This window comes from Mesoplodon bidens (assembly GCF_964165515.1).
Source record: "Mesoplodon bidens genome assembly, chromosome: 2".
NCBI lineage: Eukaryota > Metazoa > Chordata > Mammalia > Artiodactyla > Ziphiidae > Mesoplodon > Mesoplodon bidens.
In genome coordinates, this window is record NC_138177.1 from 67,398,674 (window position 1) to 67,421,016 (window position 22,343).

The window sequence follows — 22,343 nt, forward strand, 5'->3', positions numbered from 1 at the left end:
GACACAAGAAGGGCTGAGGTGGGAGAGGATGTGCAAGAGGCATGCAGACAGAAACCCATGAAGCCAGCAAAGAGATGGAAAAACCTCATGTTGTTTGGATGTGCACATACTCACAAAGAAGAATGCAAAGACATTTTCCCTTCCTGAAATACTCCAGAAAATAGAAATTGTCACCACAGTTCTGAAACAATCAGTCAACTGAATGGACAGATAGCAAACATCCCAATTCTGGACTTAGTCCAATTCCGTCTCCCAAGTTTGACAAAAGTGGTTGATATGCTTCACAATTCCTTGCCAACCATTATCAAATGTTCCATGGGTTCATCACACTAACAGTAACTCAGCCATTTTTTTTTTTTTTTTTTTCCTGCTGGAAGCGGTGGGTTTCCCTGTTGTTCCTGCAGACCAAGGGTTAAGAAGCCATGGTCTAAACAGCAGAACCAGCTGAGGCCTAGAGTCCAAGGTCCCTGGAACACCACTGGCAGCCAACGGTATCTAAGGTGAGCTTCCCAGCCTTGCTCTAAAGATGTCTCTCACTGGGTCCATTCTTTGGCTACTTCCTTCCTTTCTTTTTTTTTTTTTTCCTTTTCTTTCTTTCTTTTTTCTTGCTATTTAACCTCTTCCTCTAACTGCCCAAGCACTGAGCTTAATCCTATCTCCCAGTATTCTACTACTAGAACAGGAGACAGGACAAAAGAGCCTGTTCCTGGAAGGAGTCTCAAGTGGCCCACATAGGCCATGAGGAAAAACCACATGCAAGGTTTTCAGGGCATGGTCTTCTAACTGGATAACTGATTATAATTTGATAATTGGTCTGCTTTCACATTCTTTCAAAGACTCACTGAATGACTTCAGTGAGAGCTATGCAGAGTTTAAGAGCTCAGGCTGGGAAAGCTTAGGTCACTGCTCCTTTTTCACCAGTGGTCCCCAAACACTCTGCCACCATAGACTGCACTGCATTTAACTGTGGCTGTCACTCTATGCCTTGAGTCTAAGATTAATTACATCTTGGATGATCTGACTTCAGGTCAGTTGTGACTACCTAATGACACCATCAGTTCACCCAACACATTTAAAAAACCCCAAGGTAACATCAGTAGTCAAGTAGAGCTTCTCATCAGCAAACTGATGCAATTATAGACAAACGCAGAGTCCAATGTTTTGATAAGCCTGTAAGGCCTTGTTGAGGATAAACGTATGATTCATTTACACTATTCATAATATTGAAATTAGCTCATATTTCTCCATTACTATCTTCACGGATCCCTAAGGGCCTTGGATCCCATGTATGGAACTACTGCTCTAATTCACTCTCTGCTAGGTGTAAGTCCCCAAGTCACTACCCTTACTATTTCCTCAAGCCTGGCATGACTTCTGTGTTCTCCCTTTTCATTTCAGGCCGCAGTATTCACGTTAAGATGAAAAGGCATCTTGGCCAATCGTCATCATAGGCCTACCTCGCATCTCAGTCTACTTCTACTCCTCTTGACGTTCCTCAAACCACTTCCTAGAAGTGACAGTCTTAGCGCTCAAACCTCTCTTCGCCCATGATGCGAACTCCAGGGATGTTCTTAACTGATCTCTCACCTGGAACATCCTGACGTGTCTGGATGATGAGAACTTTAAGTGAGGCAGGAAGAGATGAGTAACTTCTGTGGGATCCCCCATCACCCAGTGGTGGATCAGAGCCTTTGTCTTGTACATCCAGCCTTAACTTCCTCCTGTTTACCAAAGGTCAGGCTTAGGCCCCTTCTCACACCACAGGTTGGTACTATCTAAGAGATAACCGCTCTGTTTGCACTGGAAGTTGAGGAACAGCAGGCACCTGTCTTAAGCGAGAAGCCCCCACCTTTCCCACTTCCAAAATATATTTTAAAAGTGTCACTTAGAGGGCACAGTCCCTAACCAGTCCAGGCCAAGCACATCTTTCACATCTCCTTTGGCAATCAAGCTGTGCTCTGAGGAGGAGGCTGAGCCAGGAAACTCAACCCTCAGGTGAAAAAGAAGATTCTGTTCCACTCAAAAGTGTTCTTCCCCCAGGCCTCCTCAGATCTGTTGTTACTTATTCTCTTTATGAGAATAAGAGCAGACTGCCTGTGGTTAATCTTTTACAGCAAAGCTTACTACCAGTTTACCAAACCTTAGAGATGCTATATTCTACCCACCAAATATAGCCAGTGTCCATTACACAGAGCCTTTCCCCTTTCCCTTCTTCTGACTTTCAGAAATTTTGCTCTCTTACACATCTTTACAAGAGGCAGAAAAGGACCAAGTTGGGAGGTCTAGAAATAAAATATGGTTAAGTCTAAATGATATGCAGAGATTCCATATTTAATTCCATTACTTCCTTATCTTCCATAAGTTAACCCAGATAAATCATACTGCGTAAGTATCTGCAAAGGCTGAGTTAGTCTTTTCCCAATTGTATTATTACCAGAGTACAGATCCAGTTTCCCTCTTAAAAATATATACTCACACAGAAAATTCCAAATTTACTACCACATCCACTGCTACAAAATCTCAGGTTCTCCAAAGGAGGACATGTTACAAATCCCCCCAACTCTGTAAGTCACAGATACTTCCCTTAACTAACTTTTAAGATAATATTAAAAAATGAAAGGGACTCAAGTGTCCCTGAGTCTAAGGAATTAACAGGGGAAAGGACAGGATCTCTAAACTTCTCTTTGGAAGGAAACACTCCGATTTAAGTATGAGGATATAGTTGGCGGGAAATGACTTTTCAGAGGACCTGCATTTCTCATGCATCACACACTGACAGTGGATGATGGGATACACTCAGGACTGAGCATCTGCAGAACCTGGAACCCAGCTCAAATCTCTATTCTGCCACCTTCATCAAGGACAAATGTATGACACACACCCACCGGTTTCAACCAACTATTTACAAGCCCAAAACGGTCGTAAGGAAGTGGCTGGTCTTAATGCTTAATATTTGTACCCTCCGTGTCTCATTTTCACATTTTAGTACATTTACTAGGACAAGCAATTGATCCTCACCTCTATCTGATTCCCCTGAAAAAGTAGAAAATGCAGACTTAGGGTTCACTGGTCCTGACTTCCCTATGTTAGAAATGACTCCCACCTCCCTGGCCTCCCATTTCCTTCCTAGCCCCCTTTACCAGAGCTGTTCTGCAGAACATCTCTGTAACTTCAATGGAAAAGTGAATCACTGATGTTTATAGCCTCTCCTCCACCACACAGAGGAATAAATATATGGCTAACATATATGAGAGCACCTCCCACACTGCTTGGCATATACCAAGTGCTCAAGAAATATTTTATTCTGAATATGGAATTCACTGCACCAAAGGGGAATTAAGACATAAAACAAACAGTAGTTCAGGAAAGGCTAGGCTTACTTTATCAATAATAGAAACGTGAAGACATGAAGGGAACTGCCTCTTATGTAGGTATGTTAGCATCAAAAGGGCTAAAGCCATCATCTCTGTGTCCCCATAGCAACAGAGAAGAACTGGGCCAAATCATCTTTGGTCTGAGCTGATATGAAGGTTTCTGCTGTGAGGAAACTGTTGAGTAAGAGTTCTAGATTGGCACATTCAGTGCTAAATGATTTCATTTTGATTTATCCTTCACTCCTGTTTAATGTGAAGGCTGTATTTCCATTCACAGTAAAAGGACCCAGTAGCATGTTTTATGAAGAGCTCTCTGCTCTTGAAAACATATCAAGCTACCCTATCTGCTTTACAGAATGATTATATATATGTAAAAGAACAGCCCTTCGCACTCACCACTCTAGCAGTTAGAAGAGGCTGGGTGGCTCCTAATTCTCTCACAAATGGCTATGTGATTCAGAGGGCCCTTGACCTTTCAGGCTTCCCTTCCTTCACCAGTAAAAAGTCTACTTTTAGAAGATTCTATATAAGGACCTTGTTGGGGAATATTACTTGAAGGTGGCTAGGAGGGCCAGCCTGCACCTGGCAGGGGCTGTCCCTCCCCCCTCACTGGTGCCATCTTCTCCCTGCATGGTCATGCTGGCCCCTGCCTGCCAGGCCTACCCCACGTGGTAACTGGGCCTTCTGGCCTTCTAAGAAAGAACACTGATTCTGCCTGCACCTCAGAATGCAGGAATCACGCATGCTGGAACTTATTTTAATAAACCATAACTAACTCAAGAGGGAGAAGCTTTAAGAAGAACCCATTCCATCGGGCCCCACTGGTCATCACGAAGCAGGTGCTCATACCTCCTGACCTTTGCAAATCAAACTGGGGCTTTAAAGTTGTGAAGATAGCCAGGTATTAAGCAGAGCAAATAATTAGCATGTTGGGAAGGCAGCCTTTTCCAGCTCCAGGATATGGTCATTCTCTGGAATTTACTAGGTTTTTTATTTTTTTATTTTTAATTTTTATTTATTTATCTATCTATCTATCTATCTATCTATCTATCTAGATATTATTTATGGCTGCGTTGGGTCTTCGTTGCTGCGTGCGGGCTTTCTCTAGTTGCGGCGAGCAGGGGAGTCATCAGATAAGCAAGGAAAGTGAATAGAAGAAGCTCAAAATACAAGGTGTACATGATGATGAAGAAGACGATGATGACAATGACAGAGAATGAAAAGAAGACTGGGGGCACACTTCTTACAAGTAAGTGTCTTTCTTAGTCCACTTAGCCTTTCTTAGTGTAAACTTAGCTTTCTACTCCAGTGTACATCCCCCTCCTCCACCACCCTGTGTCTCCTGGGAACTTGAGATTTATCTGCCAAGTGCTTCTGAATTCTAAGGAACTGCAGCCCAGTAAGTCAGTTCTAGGACAACTCACAGGTTTATAATTCTTTTCATCTACCACAGCAAGAAAGTACAGTGCCCCTCTCTTGACCTTAACCAGCACAGAATCTCAACAAAAATAGAGCTGAAGGTCACGTTTCTTTAAATGTGTTTTTTGAACCTTAGTAAAAGATTTAAGCTTATATCTACCAAATGATCTCAATCTATAGAATCTGCAATGCTGAAGCAAGAAAATATATCTGGAATTCTACATAGGGAAGAACCAACAAACTAAGCCTCTGAAATGGGAGATGGATTAGGTTTCTGTCTAACAGGTTCTTTAATGGCCTTGATCATATAATTTGATCAAGGCAATGCCTTGGACACTAGAATATTGCTACTATGGGGAAAGTTTAGTTTCAAAGTGGGTATGACTTTCAACATTGACAGGAGATAGTGGACCTTACAATTTCCAAGGGACTGCTGGGTTTTCCCTTGTACTCTGCTAGTCCATGAACCACAGTACCATAGAGAAAAGAAGGTCAAGTTATAACCTTAATACTGTCAGTAACCAGCTAGGTGACCATGGGCAAGTTAATTCACTTTTCCAGGTACTGATTTCCTCTCCATTAACAGAGAGGTTTGGACTAGATCAGTTCTGAGACTTATGATTTCTCTATTTTTGACTTCCCAACCCAACCCCACCTCAACATTTAAGATATAAAAACGAGGTTGCTTCCCTAAATTTAGGACCTATCTCTCCTCCATTTCTTGAGCTTGGCCAGGAAAGTGACTTATTCTTTAGCACATGACTGACATCATCATTCAAAATCCATTGCAAGCTCTTAAGGACAGGTACATTTCTCCACTGTGGCCCCTAATCTGATGGTGACAGCTTGATGGAGGAAATGATTTCTCCTAACCCAAACCAACTGAGCTGTGATTGCAGGCAGAACAATTTCATGAAGATAATGGGGAGATTCCTGTGGTTCCTGTTAATCACCAACACTTCATGCACTGATGCGCTAATAAGTACAGTCACAATCAGGGCAGACAGCTACATCCTCCTGGGGCTGGGAGAAAATGACAGGAGCGGGACAGCTACTCCACTGGAGGGGTCAAGAGACCACACAGAGGCTCCACAGGAGTCAAAAGGCCTTGCAAACGAATACTGTCATTATATCCCCTAAGGAGGAGAAACAGGAAAGCCGTGTTATTAGGAAATGTCTCCAGTGCTCTGGGCAAGGAAAAGACCCTCTCCTACCCTTCCTTTCTGACACTAGTCTGAATAGTGCTGGGATCTCCCCCCACAATCCTGGTGATCCTTCCCAGTCACACAAAACTTGTTTCCTGAAGACCACCTCACTCCACATACAAAAAACAGCATTCCCGAGATGCCTTTCATCTTATTTGGTGGCTGGAGAAACTCAAATCCAGAGAGGCTCATGTATCTCTTATGAACTTTGTGTAACAGAGTTAAGTGGCCAAAGCTCTGGACTAGGAAGCAGGAAGCTAGGTTTTTATCTCAGTGGCAATGTTGACTCATTGTGCGACCAATGGTAATTTACATCCCTGGACCCTTTCTTTCTCTCACTGTAAGATAGAGTCAATATTGACCAAACAAAAATACTAAGAGAAAAAAAAGGAAAATCTATGTCAAAGAGACTTGGGCCATTCAGAGTTAAGGAGCTCTTCATACCCCAGTAACAATTACAGTAGAATCCGGTTACAAGTAGGTCTTGGAGAACAAAGCTACTCCTCAGTTATGCAACTTCCTGATGAAGATAATATAATGCAGTGGTTAAAAAGATGAGCTCCAGAGTCAGACTCTCTGGGTTCATTTCTGACTCCACCACTCATTATGAATTATGTCCCTTAAGTCTCCATTTTCCCATCCATAAGACGAAGAGCATGACAGTACCCACATCTCACAGGGCTGCTGAGGGAATGAAGTAAGATAATTCATATAAAGAGTCTAGAAGAGTCATGGGCACATAGCAAGTAACCAAAATTGACTGGATATCATTTGACTTAATATAAGGCTAAAACTTGGAAAATCTAGACTAACAGATGAAGAGTTGGTAGCACGTTATCTTCCTGCAATATTCTGCTATCTAACTTCTGATGAAAGCCCAACTGAAAAAAATCAGCTCAAGATTTAAGTCCCCAAGATGAGAACCACATTGGCTATATAGGTAACTAAAGGAAGATCCATAGGTATAGAATAACAACTGTGCTGGGAGCGAGGTACAGGGAGGTCCTCTACCAGGCAACTTGAGACACCTGACCCATGTTCTCTCCCAACAGAAGAGACAATCCTGTTCCCCATGGTGAACTGTAAGGTAAGGATGACCCACATGAGAAGCCTGTCATGGGAAATGTGCCATGAGTACCCACTCGGGACATGATGTGACGTGAACAGCAAGAACCAAGCCTTGACACAGCAAGGAGCTCATACAAGGTTTTTCTACGCTATAATCAACACGAGGGCTCTGGAGAACACCCAGGTCTGCTGGCTTCCAGTCAAGAGACCACCATACTGACCTCCAACAACCCAGAAACATCCCTGCAAGACACTTATACTCAGAGTATTTAGCCCTTTCCCCCTCACCTCTTAAGTATTCCTATCATGTGCCAATTAAAACTCCTTCCCAAGCTAACTATTATCTCTCCAGACCAGAAGGGCTTCACAAGAAAGTAAATCACCAGATCTGGAGACTAACCAGGATAAGCGTGCAAAATCTTGCAGACGTGTTCCCCACCCCTCCCAAACTGTGCTTCCTTTGCTGAACGATTAATTCACTTCTCTTTCCTGGCTTGGAAACTAGCCCTTCCACCTATAGTTCAGCGGCAATGGGGCACACAGCCCAGGCTGTCTGGAAACAATTCCTTCAGCTGCATGGCTACAGGCCAGCAAAGGGCCTGAGAACCAGCTCTGAAGAGTTACAGTCTCAGTAGGTGAGAGTAAAAGGGATATAGAAAATAAAAGAGCCAGAGATCAGGATTAGCTCTGAGAGCTATGAAACATGGAAAACACTGATATGATAGGGAACCAGATGACTACTCCTTTGTCACTGGGTAAGAAGAACTTAATTCTGTCCTTCGCTTCAAGATCAAAGTTCCAATGGGCATTGTTCTTAGACTCAGGTTTTGGCAGAAGAACTGGACGACCCCACTGACTTTGCATTGCTACACTAGATTGGATGGCAAAGCAAATATTACCATTTCCTTTACCTAGGTTTCCTGCTCAAAATCCTTTTGTTCTGCATGTCTCCCTGATTCTAGCCAATGCCTATTCATGGGACCTTGGGCAAGTCATTTAATCTCTCTGAGCCTCAATTTAAATTTACTTACTGTAAAATTGGGCATGAAAATTACCTGTCTTCTTCATGTAGGCTTTTGCAAGGATCAAGTAAGATTAAATATTAAAGCACTTTGTAAATTAAAATGTGCCATTTGTAACTTTAATAAATTCCAAGGTCCACACGGTCCAGTCTCTGGACAAAACTAAAGTCAGATGTAAAGTGGAACACTCAAAATAAATTAAAGGGAATCCTAGTCTTTAGTTGTATCTGTCAAAGACCATTACAGACGATCCAATTCATAAGTCTCAGGAACACTTTTTATTTCCTTTCTTCTCCTCCCTAGATCCACTACACCTCAAAGCCACACAAGTGCTTTTCACTCTCCCAAGCCCTAAATTCTCATCTCCAGCCCCTCTGGTTTTTCTTTCTCTCCCTCTCCTTCCTACTCTTTCTATCAGTTCTTTAATATGCAGCTCAACTTCACCCCACTTTCACTTTTTTCCTCTCAACTGTACTATTATCTAAAAGTGAAATCTGGCAACTTGCCCCTTTTTCCTTCTACCTTTCCAGTTCTAGCTCTTTCCATCCAATTCCATGATTTGCATTAAAAAGCTTGGGAATAGGTGGGTAAGGGCACAAATCTCCGTAGAGGAAGAGGCTAAATCAGCAAAGTATAATTCTCTTTATGGAGCTAGGGTGGGGGACAGGACATATATAATAGTAAATCTTGACCCTGTCACGTTTTTATTCTTATTATCCCCACTTGGCAAGGTACCTACAAATCTATTAAAGATGTCTTACGGCATAAGATGCATTAAGATATCACATAGCATCAAAGAAGGGACAAGCAGGAGAGAATTTGGAAGGAGTCCTCATAGAAAGCCAGAGTTAGTGGTTTGTGTCTAGAATGGTTGGGACCTTACCATTCCACACCTGTAAGGGACCTTTCAGACACAAATAGTGTTTTCCAAAGTCACCTCTATAGTAAAGTAGTTCCCAGGATATTAACACTGATACATGGAAAAAATATGATTCCATGGCCAATTCAGTTTGAGAAATGCTGCGTTAAAGGCATTTCTCTGACTTTAGGACTTCCCAGCACATTTAAATTGAATAATTTTAACATGAAACATTTTGGATGGTAAATGTTTTACAGGATACATTTTAAGAAATGCTGGTTTTGACTCTCCTCCTCATTTTATAGACAAGGAAACTGAGACCCATGGGGGATACTGACCCTCATAACATCATTCAGAGTTCCGGGGGAGAAGAGGGGCTAGAGCCCATGTTTCCAAACCCCAGTTTTGTGTGTTAGTCTCCTGGAGGAATGATAGAGAGGAAGCATGCCTCTACAGAATTGCAAAAGTTGCATTTACTCAAGCATCAAGGTTACTATACATCAAGGATGGTTACAAAATAATCATCCAGGACAACCAACATCACAAAATCTAACTAGATCCCACGTCACGTTTGTAGGCCACTGAACAGTATACAGAATCATGATGAAGGGTCACCTTAGCTAGCGGCCATCTTCTTTTCTACCACACGTCAAGGCGAGCACCACTCCTGGAGCTGTCTGCCTGCTCCTGTTGCAGAGCCCTTAACCAATGGTCAAGATCTCTCCAGTTGTTCGCATAAAACTAAGTACAAAGCTCAAATGAAACTAAAAGAGAATTGCATTATATAGAAGCAATGACAGACTAGTGAGAGAGTTCCCCTATATCTTGCACTAAAATAGCTACCTCCAAATCTTGCCTCTCTATCAACAGGGAGATGGGTCAATGTTAGGGGCACTCTGGTTCCATCAGAGGAAAATAAGAGATGACAGCCCCTTTACCTTCTTCTTGGATTTAAAGACGTTACACCTGAAGATATTGCTGGCACCATCTCGAGCGATATAGCTGAAGATCTTCAAGTCTTGGGAATCGTGAGAGACGTAGAAGATCCTACAGGAAGAACAACAGAAAAATGCACTGAAAATGGCATTAAGTTCAAATCTCCAATGAGGAAACCTCTGTTTGAGGACACTCTACAGACAGAGCTCACTCAAGTCAAGTCCTTAGAGAAAGCTTTCTTCCTATGAAAGCCACAATGCAGGAGGCACTTTCCATGGGCTCCACAAACACTGACATTCCAGTGAGTGACCTCCAGATGTGAAAGGGTGGACACAGGTAGGACAAGGACCCCATGCTATCACTAGTAAATCTGTCCTGGCAACTTGTATGTTAGAAGGAAAAAACCATTCCCATCCTTATCAGAGCAATAAATCTGCATCTACGAGGGAAATGTGGGGAGGTTTCCTAATACCTGTTCACAGTTACCTCCAAATGAGGAGACTTAGGGAACCAGCAATGCTAACCACATTGGGAGACACTCTGTTTCATTATTGTAGGTCCCTCGGTGATAGTGACTTCACTTTCTGTCCCATTCCATCAAGTCCACAGCCTCCATGTATTCATTCCATTAGTCAACCAATCCCCCTGAGTGCACACCATGGGCCAGGCACTATCCCAGCAGCCAGAGGAACAAGCAACAGAACATATAAAGCCCCTGAATTCATGGAGCTCATATTCAGGAGATATCAATAAACAAATAGAAAATGAGTGCCATGAAGAAAAATAAGGGACAGAACATGACAGAGCTGCTATTTTAGACAGGGTGGTTAGCAGGAAGGCCTCAAAGAGAGGCAAAGACCTAATGATGTGAGGGTGCCAGTCACCGGACTACGTGGGCAAAAGCAGTGCAGAAAATGGGAACAGCAAGTTTCAAAGACAGGTGGTGTTTATAAGGTGCTCTAAGCACTCAAGGAATGGCCAGAAGGTCAGCGTGGCTCAAGTCAAGGGAGTGTGGTCAGTGACAGGGTCAGAGAAGCAATCAAAGGCCAGAACACAGGAGACCTTGAAGGTCAGGGGTTGTACTTCAAGTGAGACAAGAAGCCGTTAGAGGCTTCTGAGCAGAGGATTGACTTCCTGATGCTTTAGACTAAAGAATCCCTCTGGCTGCTGTGGGTGGGTGGTGGGGGTAGAGGCAGAGGAAAGGTCAGGAAAAGGGGAGAATTATAAGCAAGGCCCTAATGGCTGACTCTTAGGTGGCCCTAGGACAGGGTACCACCAGAACCACCAAGTCTGAGTGCTGTCAACATGGGGCAGGGGAGGGGAGTATCAGGGATACATCAGAGGAACTGATTTGAGCATTGAGGAGAGTGTTGCTCTTGGTAAACACCCTGGGGACATATCATTTCCCCCCCAGAATCTTTTCCTCAATGAAAACACAACTTTTCCATCCCAGGATTTCACAGACCTGGTATGTCTGAGTCAGTCTTTCTGTGCAGCACAGAGAGAACAGGATCTAGAGTCATAACCACAACTGTGCCCCTTACCATAAGGTAAGCCAGGGAACCCTCAGAGGCTCAGTTTTCTTATCTGTAAAATGGGACTTTTAATAGTAACACCTTGCGGTGTTATTGGGAAGATGAAATGAGTAAAGTGTTTTTTACTTCTCCTTACCGATATCGCCTCTAAGTAGCCTTTTTACTGAGATTCTTACCAAGGACCCCCAGAAGTCTGAGAGGGACTTTCAAAACAGAAGTGATACAGAGAGGAGAACAATCCCCGGAAGAAATCCAAGTTCACCCTGGGGACCAAAGCTTCTCTGCTGAACTCTGCTAAAAGTCATTTCACTTCATCTCACGTGTCCACCAACTCTGAACGATGCTGAAATAGAGGTTATTACATTTGTTTAACGTGGCTTCTAAGAAAGCTAATCTAACATTATCAGGCCCGCACCACAGAGTACCCGATCCTTCTAATGACACCAAAGTGTCCTCCTAACACGGAAGGGACAAGCCAACAACTGCACCTCAGCATCTCCTGCCTGAGCTCCAGGCCCACCCAGCCAGTCTTTCTGGACACACACTCCTGATCTTCCCTCAAGCTTCAAATTCATCACGTTCCCCAACTAAATTAATCATCTCCCCTGTAATTCTCAGGCAAACATGGCCTTCCTTCTCCCAAGCCCTCTCTCTATGAGGGGCGCCATGTCCACTCAAGCCAGAAACCTGGGCAACACCTTTGACTCCTTCCTCCCTTGTTCTCCAATATCTGTCACTCATGACCAAGTTCTCTGCAGCCCACCTCCTTGACATGGCTCTGAAATATACTTTTTCCTTCAGTTCCACAGTACTGCCTTAGTCCACAGGTCCTACTGTTCACCTGGAATTTTGCAACTCACCTAGTGTCTCTCTGCTTCCTACCTCACCTACTGCCAAACCACTCTCTATATTGCTAGCAAAGTGGTATTTTTGAAAACACAAACTACATCCTAGTATTTCCTTCTAAAAACCATCCAAAGGTTTCCTACTGCCCTCAGACCAAGTCCAAACTCCTCAGCATGGAGTATCTATGTTTCTGCTTTCATCTCCCTCCAGAAGCCTGACCTACATAGCCCTTCAGAACCACGTGCATACATCTGCCTGCCTTTGCAACTGCTGTGACACCTTTGGCATCCTTGAAGACTTGATTCAGAGAAGCGTTCCCTGCCCACCCTGCCCCCAAGTCTGAGTTGCTGAATGCCCCTGGGTTCACCTTTACCATAGCACGTTATCTCATACTGTGATGTTTATTTTTATATTTATTTTTATTTTTTCGGAATTTAATTTTTTTATACAGCAGGTTCTTATTAGTTATCTATTTTATACATATTACTGTATATATGTCAATCCCAATCTCCCAATTTATCCCACCACCACCCCCCTCCCCTTTCCCTCGCTGGTGTCCATACGTTTGTTCTCTACATCTGTGTCGCTACTTCTGCCTTGCAAACTGGTTCGTCTGTACCATTTTTCTAGATTCCACATATATGCGTTAATATACGATATTTGTTTTCCTCTTTCTGACTTACTTCACTCTGTATGACAGTCTCTAGGTCCATCCACGTCTCTACAAATAACCCAATTTCATTCTTTTTTATGGCTGAGTAATATTCCATTCTATATATGTACCAAATCTTCTTTGTCCATTCATCTGTCAATGGGCATTTAGGTTGCTTCCATGACCTGGCTATTGTAAATAGTGCTGCAATGAACACTGGGGTGCGTGTGTCTTTTGGAATTATGGTTTTCTCTGGGTATATGCCCAGTAGTGGGATTGCTGGGTCGTATGGTAATTCTATTTTTAGTTTTTTAAGAAACCTCCATACTGTCCTCCATAGTGGCTGGATCAATTTACATTCCCACCAACAGTGCAAGAGGGTTCCCTTTTCTCCACACCCTCTCCAGCATTTGTTGTTTGTAGATTTTCGGATGATGCCCATTCTAACCAGTGTGAGGTGATACTTCATTGTAGTTTTGATTTGCATTTCTCTAATAATTAGTGATGTTGAGCAGATTTTCATGTGGCTCTTGGCCATCTGTATGTCTTCTTTGGAGAGATGTCTATCTAGGTTTTCTGCCCATTTTTGGACTGGGCTCTTTGTTTTTTTAATATTGAGCTACATGAGCTGTTTATATATTTTGGAGATTAATCCTTTGCCCATTGATTCGTTTGCAAATATTTTCTCCCATTCTGAGGGTTGCCTTTTTGTCTTGTTTATAGTTTCCTTTGCTGTGAAAAAGCTTTTATGTTTCATTAGGTCCCATTTGTTTATTTTTGGTTTTATTTCCATTACTCTAAGAGGTGGCTCAAAAAAGATCTTGCTGTGATTTATGTCACAGAGTGTTCTTCCTGTTTTCCTCTAAGAGTTTTATAGTGTCCAGTCTCACATTTAGGTCTTCAATCCATTTTGAGTTTATTTTTGTGTATGGTGTTAGGGAATATTCTAATTTCATTCTTTTAAATTTAGCTGTTCAGAGTTCCCAGCACCACATATTGAAGAGACTGTCTTTTCTCCATTGTATATCTTTGTCTACTTTGCCATACATTAGTTGACCACAGTTGCGTGGGTTTATCTCTGGGCTTTCTATACTGTTCCATTGATGTATATATTTCTGTTTTTGAGCCAGCACCATACTGTCTTGATTACTGTAGCTTTGTAGTAATAGTCTTAAGTCCAGGAGGCTGATTCCTCCAGCTCTGTTTTTCTTTCTCAAGATTCCTTTGACTATTCAGGGTCTTTTGTGTTTCCATACAAATTGTGAAATTTTGTGTTCTACTTCTGTGAAAAATGCCATTGGAAGTTTGATAGGGATTGCATTGAATCTGTAGACTGCTTTGGGTAGTATAGTCATTTTCACAATATTAATTCTTCCAATCCAAGAACATGGGTATATCTCTCCATCTCTTTGTATCATCTTTGATTTCTTTCATCAGTATCTTATAGATTTCTAAGTACAGGTCTTTTACCTCCTTAGGTAGCTTTATTCCTAGGTATTTTATTCTTTTTGTTGCAATGGTGAATGGGATTATTTCCTTAATTTCTCTTTCTGATCTTTTGTTGTCAGTGTATAGAAATGCAAGAGATTTCTGTGCATTAATTTTGTATCCTGCGACTTTACCAAATTCACTGATTAGCTCTAGTATTTTCTGGTGGCATCTTTAGGATTATCTATGTATAGTATCATGTCATCTGCAAACAGTGACAGTTTTAATTCTTCTTTTCGAATTTGTATTCTTTTATTTCTTTTTCTTCTCTGACTGCCGTGGCTAGGACTTCCAAAACTATGTTAAATAATAGTGGCGAGAGTGGACACCTTTGTCTTGTTCCTGATCTTAGAGGAAATGCTTTCAGTTTTTCACCATGGAGAATGATGTTTGCTGTGGGTTTGTCATATATAGCCTTTATGATGTTGAGGTAGCTTCCCTCTATGCCCACTTTCTGGAGATTTTTTTAAATCATAAATGGGTGTTGAATTTTGTCAAAAGCTTCTTCTGTATCTATTGGGATGATCATATGGTTTTTATTTTTCAATTTGTTAATATGGGGTATCACATCGACTGATTTGCATATAGTGAAGAATCCTTGCATCCTTGGGATAAACCCACTAGATCATGGTGTATGACCCTTTTAATGTGTTGTTGGATTCTGTTTGCTAGTATTTTGTTGAGGATTTTTGCATCTATATTCATCAGTGATATTGGTCTGTAATTTTCTTTTTTGTAGTATCTTTGTCTGGTTTTGGTATCAGGGTAATGGTGGCCTCGTAGAATGAGTTTGGGAGTATCCCTTCCTCTGCAATTTTCTGGAAGAGTTTGAGAAGGATGGGTGTTAGCTCTTCTCTAAATGTTTGAAAGAATTCACCTGTGAAGCCATCTGGTCCTGGACTTTTGTTTGTTGGAAGATTTTTAATCACGCTTTCAACTTCATTACTTGTGATTGATCTGTTCATGTTTTCTGTTTCTTCCTGGTTCAGTCTTGGAAGATTATACCTTTTCAAGAATTTGTCCATTTCTTCTAGGTTGTCCATGTTAGTGGCACAGAGCTGCTTGTAGTAGTCTCTAATGATGCTTTGTATTTCTGCAGTGTCCATTGTAACTTCTCCTTTTTCATTTCTTATTTTATTGATTTGAGTCCTCTCTTTTTCTTGATGAGTCTGGCTAAAGGTTTATCAATTTTGTTTATCTTCTCAAAGAACCAGCTTTTAGTTTTATTGATCTTTGCTATTGTTTTCTTTGTTTCTATTTCATTTATTTCTGCTCTGATCTTTATGAATTCTTTCTTTCTACTGACTTTGGGTTTTGTTTGTTCTTCTTTCTCTAGTTCCTTTAGGTGTAAGGTTAGATTGTTTATTTTAGATTTTTCTTGTTTCTTGAGGTAGGATTGTATTGCTATAAACTTCCCTCTTAGAACTGCTTTTACTGCATCCCATAGGTTTTGGATCATCATGTTTTCATTATCAATTGTGTCTAGGTATTTTTTGATTTCCTCTTTGATTTCTTCAGTGATCTCTTGGTTATTTAGTAACATATTGTTTAGCCTCCATGTTTTTGTGTTTTATACATTTTTCCCCCATAATTGATTCCTAATCTCATAGTGCTGTGGTCAGAAAAGATGCCTGATGTGATTTCAATTTTTTAAAATTTACTGAGGCTTGATTTGTGACCCAAGATGTGATCTATCCTGGATAATATTCCGTGTGCACTTGAGAAGAAAGTGTAATCTGCTGTTTTCGGAAGAAATGTCCTATAAATATCAACTAAATCCATCTGGTCTATTGTGTCATTTAAAGCTTGTGTTTCCTTATTAATTTTCTGTCTGGATGATCTGTCCATTGGTGTAAGTGAAGTGTTAAAGTCCCCCACTGTTATTGTGTTACTGCTGATTTCCTCTTTTATAGCTGTTAGCATTTGCCTTATGTATTAAGGTGCTCCTATGTTGGGTGCATATATATTTATAATTGTTATATCTTCTTCTTGGATTGATCCCTTGATCATTATGTAGTGTCCTTGTCTCTTTTAACATTCTTTATTTTAAAGTCTATTTTATCTGATATGAGTATTGCTACTCCAGCTTTCTTTGGATTTCCATTTGCATGGAATATCTTTTTCCATTCCCTCACTTTCAGTCTGTATGTGTCCCTAGGTCTGAAGTGGGTCTCTTGTAGACAGCATATAGATGGGTCTTGTTTTTGTATCCAACCAGCGAGCTTCTGTCTTTTGGTTGGAGCATTTAATCCATTCACATTTAAGGTAGTTATAGATATGTATATTCCTATGACCATTTTCTTCATTGTTTTGGGTTTGCTTTTGTAGGTCTTTTCTTGTCTTGTGTTTCCCACTTAGAGAAGTTCCTTTAGCATTTGCTGTAGCGCTGGTTTGGTGGTGCTGAATTCTCTTAGCTTTTGCTTATCTGTAAAGCTTTTGATTTCTCCGTCAAATCTGAATGAGATCCTTGCCGGGTAGAGTAATCTTGGTTGTAGGTTCTTCCCTCTCATCACTTTAAATATATGGTGTCACTCCTTTCTGGCTTATAGAGTTTCTGATGAGAAATCAGCTGTTAACCTTATGGGAGTTCCCTTGTATGTTATTTGTCACTTTTCCCTGTTGCCTTTAATAATTTTTCTTTGTCCTTAATTTTTGTCAGTTTGATTACTATATGCCTTGGCATGTTTCTCCTTGTGTTTATTCTGTCTGGGAATCTCTGTGCTTCCTGGACTTGGGTAGCTACTTCCTTTCCCGTGTTAGGGAAGTTTTCGACTATAATCTCTTCAAATATTTTCTCAGGTCCTTTCTCTCTCTCTTCTCCTTCTGGGACCCCTATAATGCGAAAGTTGGTGCGTTTTCTTTTGTCCCAGAGGTCTCTTAGGCTATCTTCATTTCTTTTCATTCTTTTTCCTTTATTCTGTTCCGTGGCAGTGAATTCCACCATTCTGTCTTCCAGGTCACTTCTCCGTTCTTCTGCCTCAGTTATGCTGTTATTGATTCCTTCTAGTGTATTTTTCATTTCAGTTATTGTACTGTTCATCTCTGTTTGTTCTTTAATTCTTCTAGGTGTTTGTCCTTTAATTCTTCTAGGTCTTTGTTAAACACTTCTTGCATCTTCTCGAACCTTGCCTCCATTCTTTTTCTGAGGTCCTATATCATCTTCACTGTCTTTATTCTGATTTTTTTTTTTCTGGAAGGTTGCCTATCTCCACTTCATATAATTGTTTTTCTGGGGTTCTATCTTGTTCCTTCAAGTGGTACATAGTGCTCTGCTTTTTAATTTTGTCTTTCTTTCTGTGAATGTAGTTTTCGTTCCACAGGCTGCAGGACTGTAGTTCTTCTTGCTTCTGCTGTCTGCCCTCTGGTGGATGAGGTTATCTAAGAGGCTTGTGCAAGCTTCCTGATCGGAGGGACTGGTGTTGGGTAGAGCTAGGTGTTGCTCTGGTGGGCAGAGCTCAGTAAAACTTTAATCCACTTTTCAGCTGATGGGTGGGACTGAGTTCCCTCCCTGTTGATTGTTTGGCCTGAGGTGACCCAGCACTGGAGGCTACAGGCTCTTTGTTGGGGTTAATGGTGGACTCTGGGAGGGCTCACACTAAGGAGTGCTTCCCAGATCTTCTGCTGCCAGTGTCCTTGTCCCCACGATGAGCCACAGCCACCTCCTGCCTCTGCAGGAGACCCTCCACCACTAGCAGGTATGTCTGGTTCAGTCTCCTATGGAGTCAGTGCTCCTTCCCCCTGGGTCCTGATGCATACACTACTTTATGTGTGCCCTCCAAGAGTGGAGTCTCTGTTTCCCCCAGTCCTGTCGAAGTCCTGCAATCAAATCCTGCTAGGCTTCAAAGTATGATTCTCTGGGAATTCCTCCTCCCGTTGCCAGACCCCCAGGTTAGGAAGCCTGACGTGGGTCTCAGAACCTTCACTCCAGTGGGTGGACTTCTGTGGTATAAGTGTTCTCCAGCTTGTGAGTCACCCACCCAGCGGTTATGGGATTTGATTTTATTGTGGCTGTGCCCCCCCTACCGACTCATTGCAGCTTCTCCTTTGTCTTTGGATGTGGGATATCTTTTTTAGTGACTTCCAGTGTCTTCCTGTCGATGACTGTTCAGCAGTTAGTTGTGATTCCGGTGCTCTCACAAGAGGGAGTGAGCGCACACTCTTCTACTCCTCCATCTTGAACCAATACTCACTATGATGTTTATACTGAAGCTTCTTGAAGCAACAAGGGCCACATCTTGGTATTCCAGTGCCAGCACTGTGATTGGCACATAGGAGATTCCTAATGCCTGCTTAGGAGGGAGGGGGGCGTCCTTGCTGTCATTAATAAGCACCCATAATGTGCTCTGCCTGGCTATTCATTTCCCCCACCCCCAGATAGAAGTGAGGTCCTGTTAGTTCAGATGCATCACACATAAAACTCCTTTGATTTTTGAGTTTTTCATTTATTATTAGGTAATACCCTAAGGACTGAGAACTAGATTTAAAACCGATGGAGCAGATATGAAGGCAGACTGGCATGCCAACAAGACACAGAGACATGGAAGGCACTCAGGGATGGCAGCAAGCTAGGGTTAACTTTACCTTGGTAGACAAAGCACCTTTTCGGCAAATATGATGACAACCTGGGCATGGATGCAGCCACTCTCTTTGGACTGGAGCTCTTTGGAGACTGCTCTGTTATGTCTGAGTTCAGAAACTTAATGTGTAAGTTATTAAAAGTCAATAATCTTTAGCTAACTATAAAGTCAACTAGTTAGAGATTAGAAAAGTATTCGCCAACACAATCAAGAAGCAGGAAGTTTTTCCATGTGACCTCATTCACCCACAAATTAATAAATCAACAAATTAAGGCCTCACGTCCAAAATTCTAGATCTAGAACTATATTCCAAGAACCCTTACTTCTTCATACCTTGGTTTTAAGAACTGTGATTGTGTGTGTGTTGGGGGTGGGGGAGGGGAGAAAGAATAATATGAGGACTCAAGAGAATAAGGAAAGATTTCCCTTTTCCCCTCCTTAATCTTTATCCTTAAGTCTAGTGCAGTTCTGATCCCACTTCCAAAAAGTATCTCAATTTTCATAACTTTCAGTATAATTAAAGGGTAGGATACCAAAGTAGTTCATATCGTGTTAATAATGATTACTAAGATCTTATTAGATTTATTCCCACTTCAAATTTCTTCAAATTTCTTGGTTTTATTTCAAAATATGCATAGAATTATAAGTTTTACTCACTAATGGAACTGTTATGCATTCAAGCCACAGCAATAAACTTTTCTATACACTGTTATGTCCATAAACTTAACATAAATTACTGAAATATAAACAATATCTTGGAGAAACTGGATTTGAGGTTTATAGTTATGCTGGAATTCAAGTTGACGGATTGATAAAGAACCACTAGATCCACCACCAACACCCCGCTTCTCACTTCCTTGACTATTAATCTATAGGTAAATGTGTTTCTTTTAGGAGCACGGAAAAAAACAAACAAACAAACAAAAAAAACGGAATGTAGAGTAGAAAGGGACCTGTGTAGTCCTCAGATCTGTCCAAGCCAGCATCCCTGTCATTCAGCATTTGTCAGTGATGGGCAGTTCACTCCAGTTAGAGTAGCCATTCCTCCTTTTGGAGAGCTTCTAATTACTTGGAAATTTCCCCTTTCATTGATTAGAAATCTACCAACAGCAATGCAGTGGAAGGAAATGGTTGAAAACACTGGCCCTGGTGTGGGACAGATCTGGATTATAGGCCCAGGCTCTGCTAATTACTAGCTGTTAGATCCTGGGCATTATCTTGATTTACTCATGGTTCTTCACCTGTGAAATGGGGATAACCATAGTACTGTACCTCACTCATGAGGTTTAAAGAATGAATGTACGCAGAAAGATCAGCTTATAGCAAATGGTTAATAAATGGTAACTGCTATTAGTACTGCCACACTACTGCCCTAGTCCTATCCTTTGGGGCCTTAGAGAACAAGGCTAATCCTTCTAAATGGCAACTCTTTGAAAACCACCACCATATTTACTCCTCTCATTCTTTCAAGTGACACACTTCCCCTTCCTTCACAAGTTCCTCAACCAGCCCATTTTCTAGATCTTTTATTACTCTGGCAGGTTTGTACCGTGGAAAGAGTATGGGCTTTGGGTTGACAGAGATCTAGGTTCAAGTCTTAGCTTTGCCACTTCCTAGCTGTTGGCCTTACACAAACTACTCAGTTGACATAACCCTTTCTTTCCTGATCTGAAAATAGGTAGATTAATGATCTCTTCATAGTGTTAAGTGTTAAAACACTCCCCTCCAGTATTTAACACAACGCCCAACATATGGTGAGTTGCTTGCTCAGTAAATACGATCTCAATCTTCCTTGTTAACCTTTTCTGTACATATCCCAATTTACCAATGACTCTTAAAACACAGTTCACAGAACTGAATGCATATTCCTAAAGGGATGAGAACACGACAGAGTGAATTTGGATATTTTCTATGCCCTAGAACTGAATTTTTAGCAAAGGATCTCTGATCATATTTTTTTCTTTAGTTACAGCATCTCACTGCTCATTCACACTGTGGTCAACTCAAACAGTCAAATCTAACTTGCACAACTGCTCTTAAGGCAGATTTCGTAAGCATACTTGGTAATTGGTTTTTAGGACTGTCTCCTAGGGATCACTATTTCCTTTTCCAAGCTCTCACACATCATCTGCTTAATGATCTCTTCTAGAATTTTGCCCAGGGGCAATGACAAGTTCACTAGTCTATAATTCATAGACCCAGATTTTTCCTCTTTCTAAAACGTGATATGTCTTTTTCTTGTAATCTTCTCATATTTCATCCATTCCCCATGATTTTGCAAAGATGATCAATAATCATTTTGCAATCACATTCTTTAGGACTCCAGGTCGTAAGTGACCAAGGCCTGGACACATTTAAAGGAGTGAGGGACGCCTGCCTTTTTCCTCGTGGTTTTCAAACTTCTATTTTTCAAATCACCTCTGTTCTAGTGTTTCTAGTTTGAAGATCCGACAGTTCTCTACTTGAGGTTAAAAAAAAAAAAAAAAAAAAGGAGATACATGGTTAGAACAATGTGACTTCAGAATATCTCTTTGTCATGTGGTACTCTCTTTTCTTTTATACTTTTCTTCTCTCATCGTCAGTCTTTTCCATGAACCCACTGCATTCAGGGTTTCAGTTCCTCTGCACTTATACTTGATTTTAAGCTCTGCTTTCCATACTGTGTACTTCTCAAAAGATATTTTATGAAAATGTAGGCAGCCACATGATTTTTCTTCATGGTCTCACCGTTTTGGACCCAATTAGAATAAATTATGTTGTACTTCTGTCTTCAAGTTCTCATCTCTTATTTCCTGAGACAACACCTTGCTCTGTCACCATCCCTCTCTCTGGATGTTATATACTTGAAAATGCCACAGCCATGTCCCCCCACCCCAGCAACTAGTATCCTGCCCCTACTGCCCCTTATCTCCATGGGGACTGCTGGCTGACCTTGGAACCCACTGGCTACAGAGAATATGAAGGGTCTTGAGTCACCTGCAAGGTTGCCTGAGTCTACATCCATGCTCCCCTCTCCAAGACCCACAGACACAGAGCTCCACAGAAAAGTCTCCATGCTGTCTTCTGCTCAAAACCTGCTGGGTCTCACCTAGCCAGCTGGGATCTGCCACGGCAGAAAGCACAGAACCTCAGGACAGAGGATCTAGACCTGCCATGGGGCCCCAGGCAAACTCTTTTCCTTCTCTCAGCCTTCTTTCCTAATCCTTAAAGTAAGGGCAATAAAAACATCTTTCAGAGCAGTTGTAAAGTTCTGGGATGGGCAAATATTGAAAGTGGATGAGATAGTAGGTGGACAAATATTCTACAACCCATTGTACAAATACTTTAAAACTGTGGAAATAACTCTAGAAATGGCAAATGGA

At 41.5% G+C, this 22,343-nt stretch overlaps 1 protein-coding gene across 7 annotated transcripts in view; it reads right to left on the reverse strand.

The window, feature by feature from the left end:
* Positions 1 to 22,343, reverse strand: part of LOC308611757 (carboxyl-terminal PDZ ligand of neuronal nitric oxide synthase protein) — a 310,501-nt gene that overhangs the window by 43,917 nt on the left and 244,241 nt on the right. For all 7 annotated transcript variants that reach the window (XM_081223785.1, XM_081223784.1, XM_081223783.1 and 4 more), the window contains one exon: positions 9,886 to 9,994. In XM_081223785.1, coding sequence (XP_081079911.1) covers positions 9,886 to 9,994 — 109 coding nt within the window. The remainder of the gene's footprint in view (positions 1 to 9,885; positions 9,995 to 22,343) is intronic.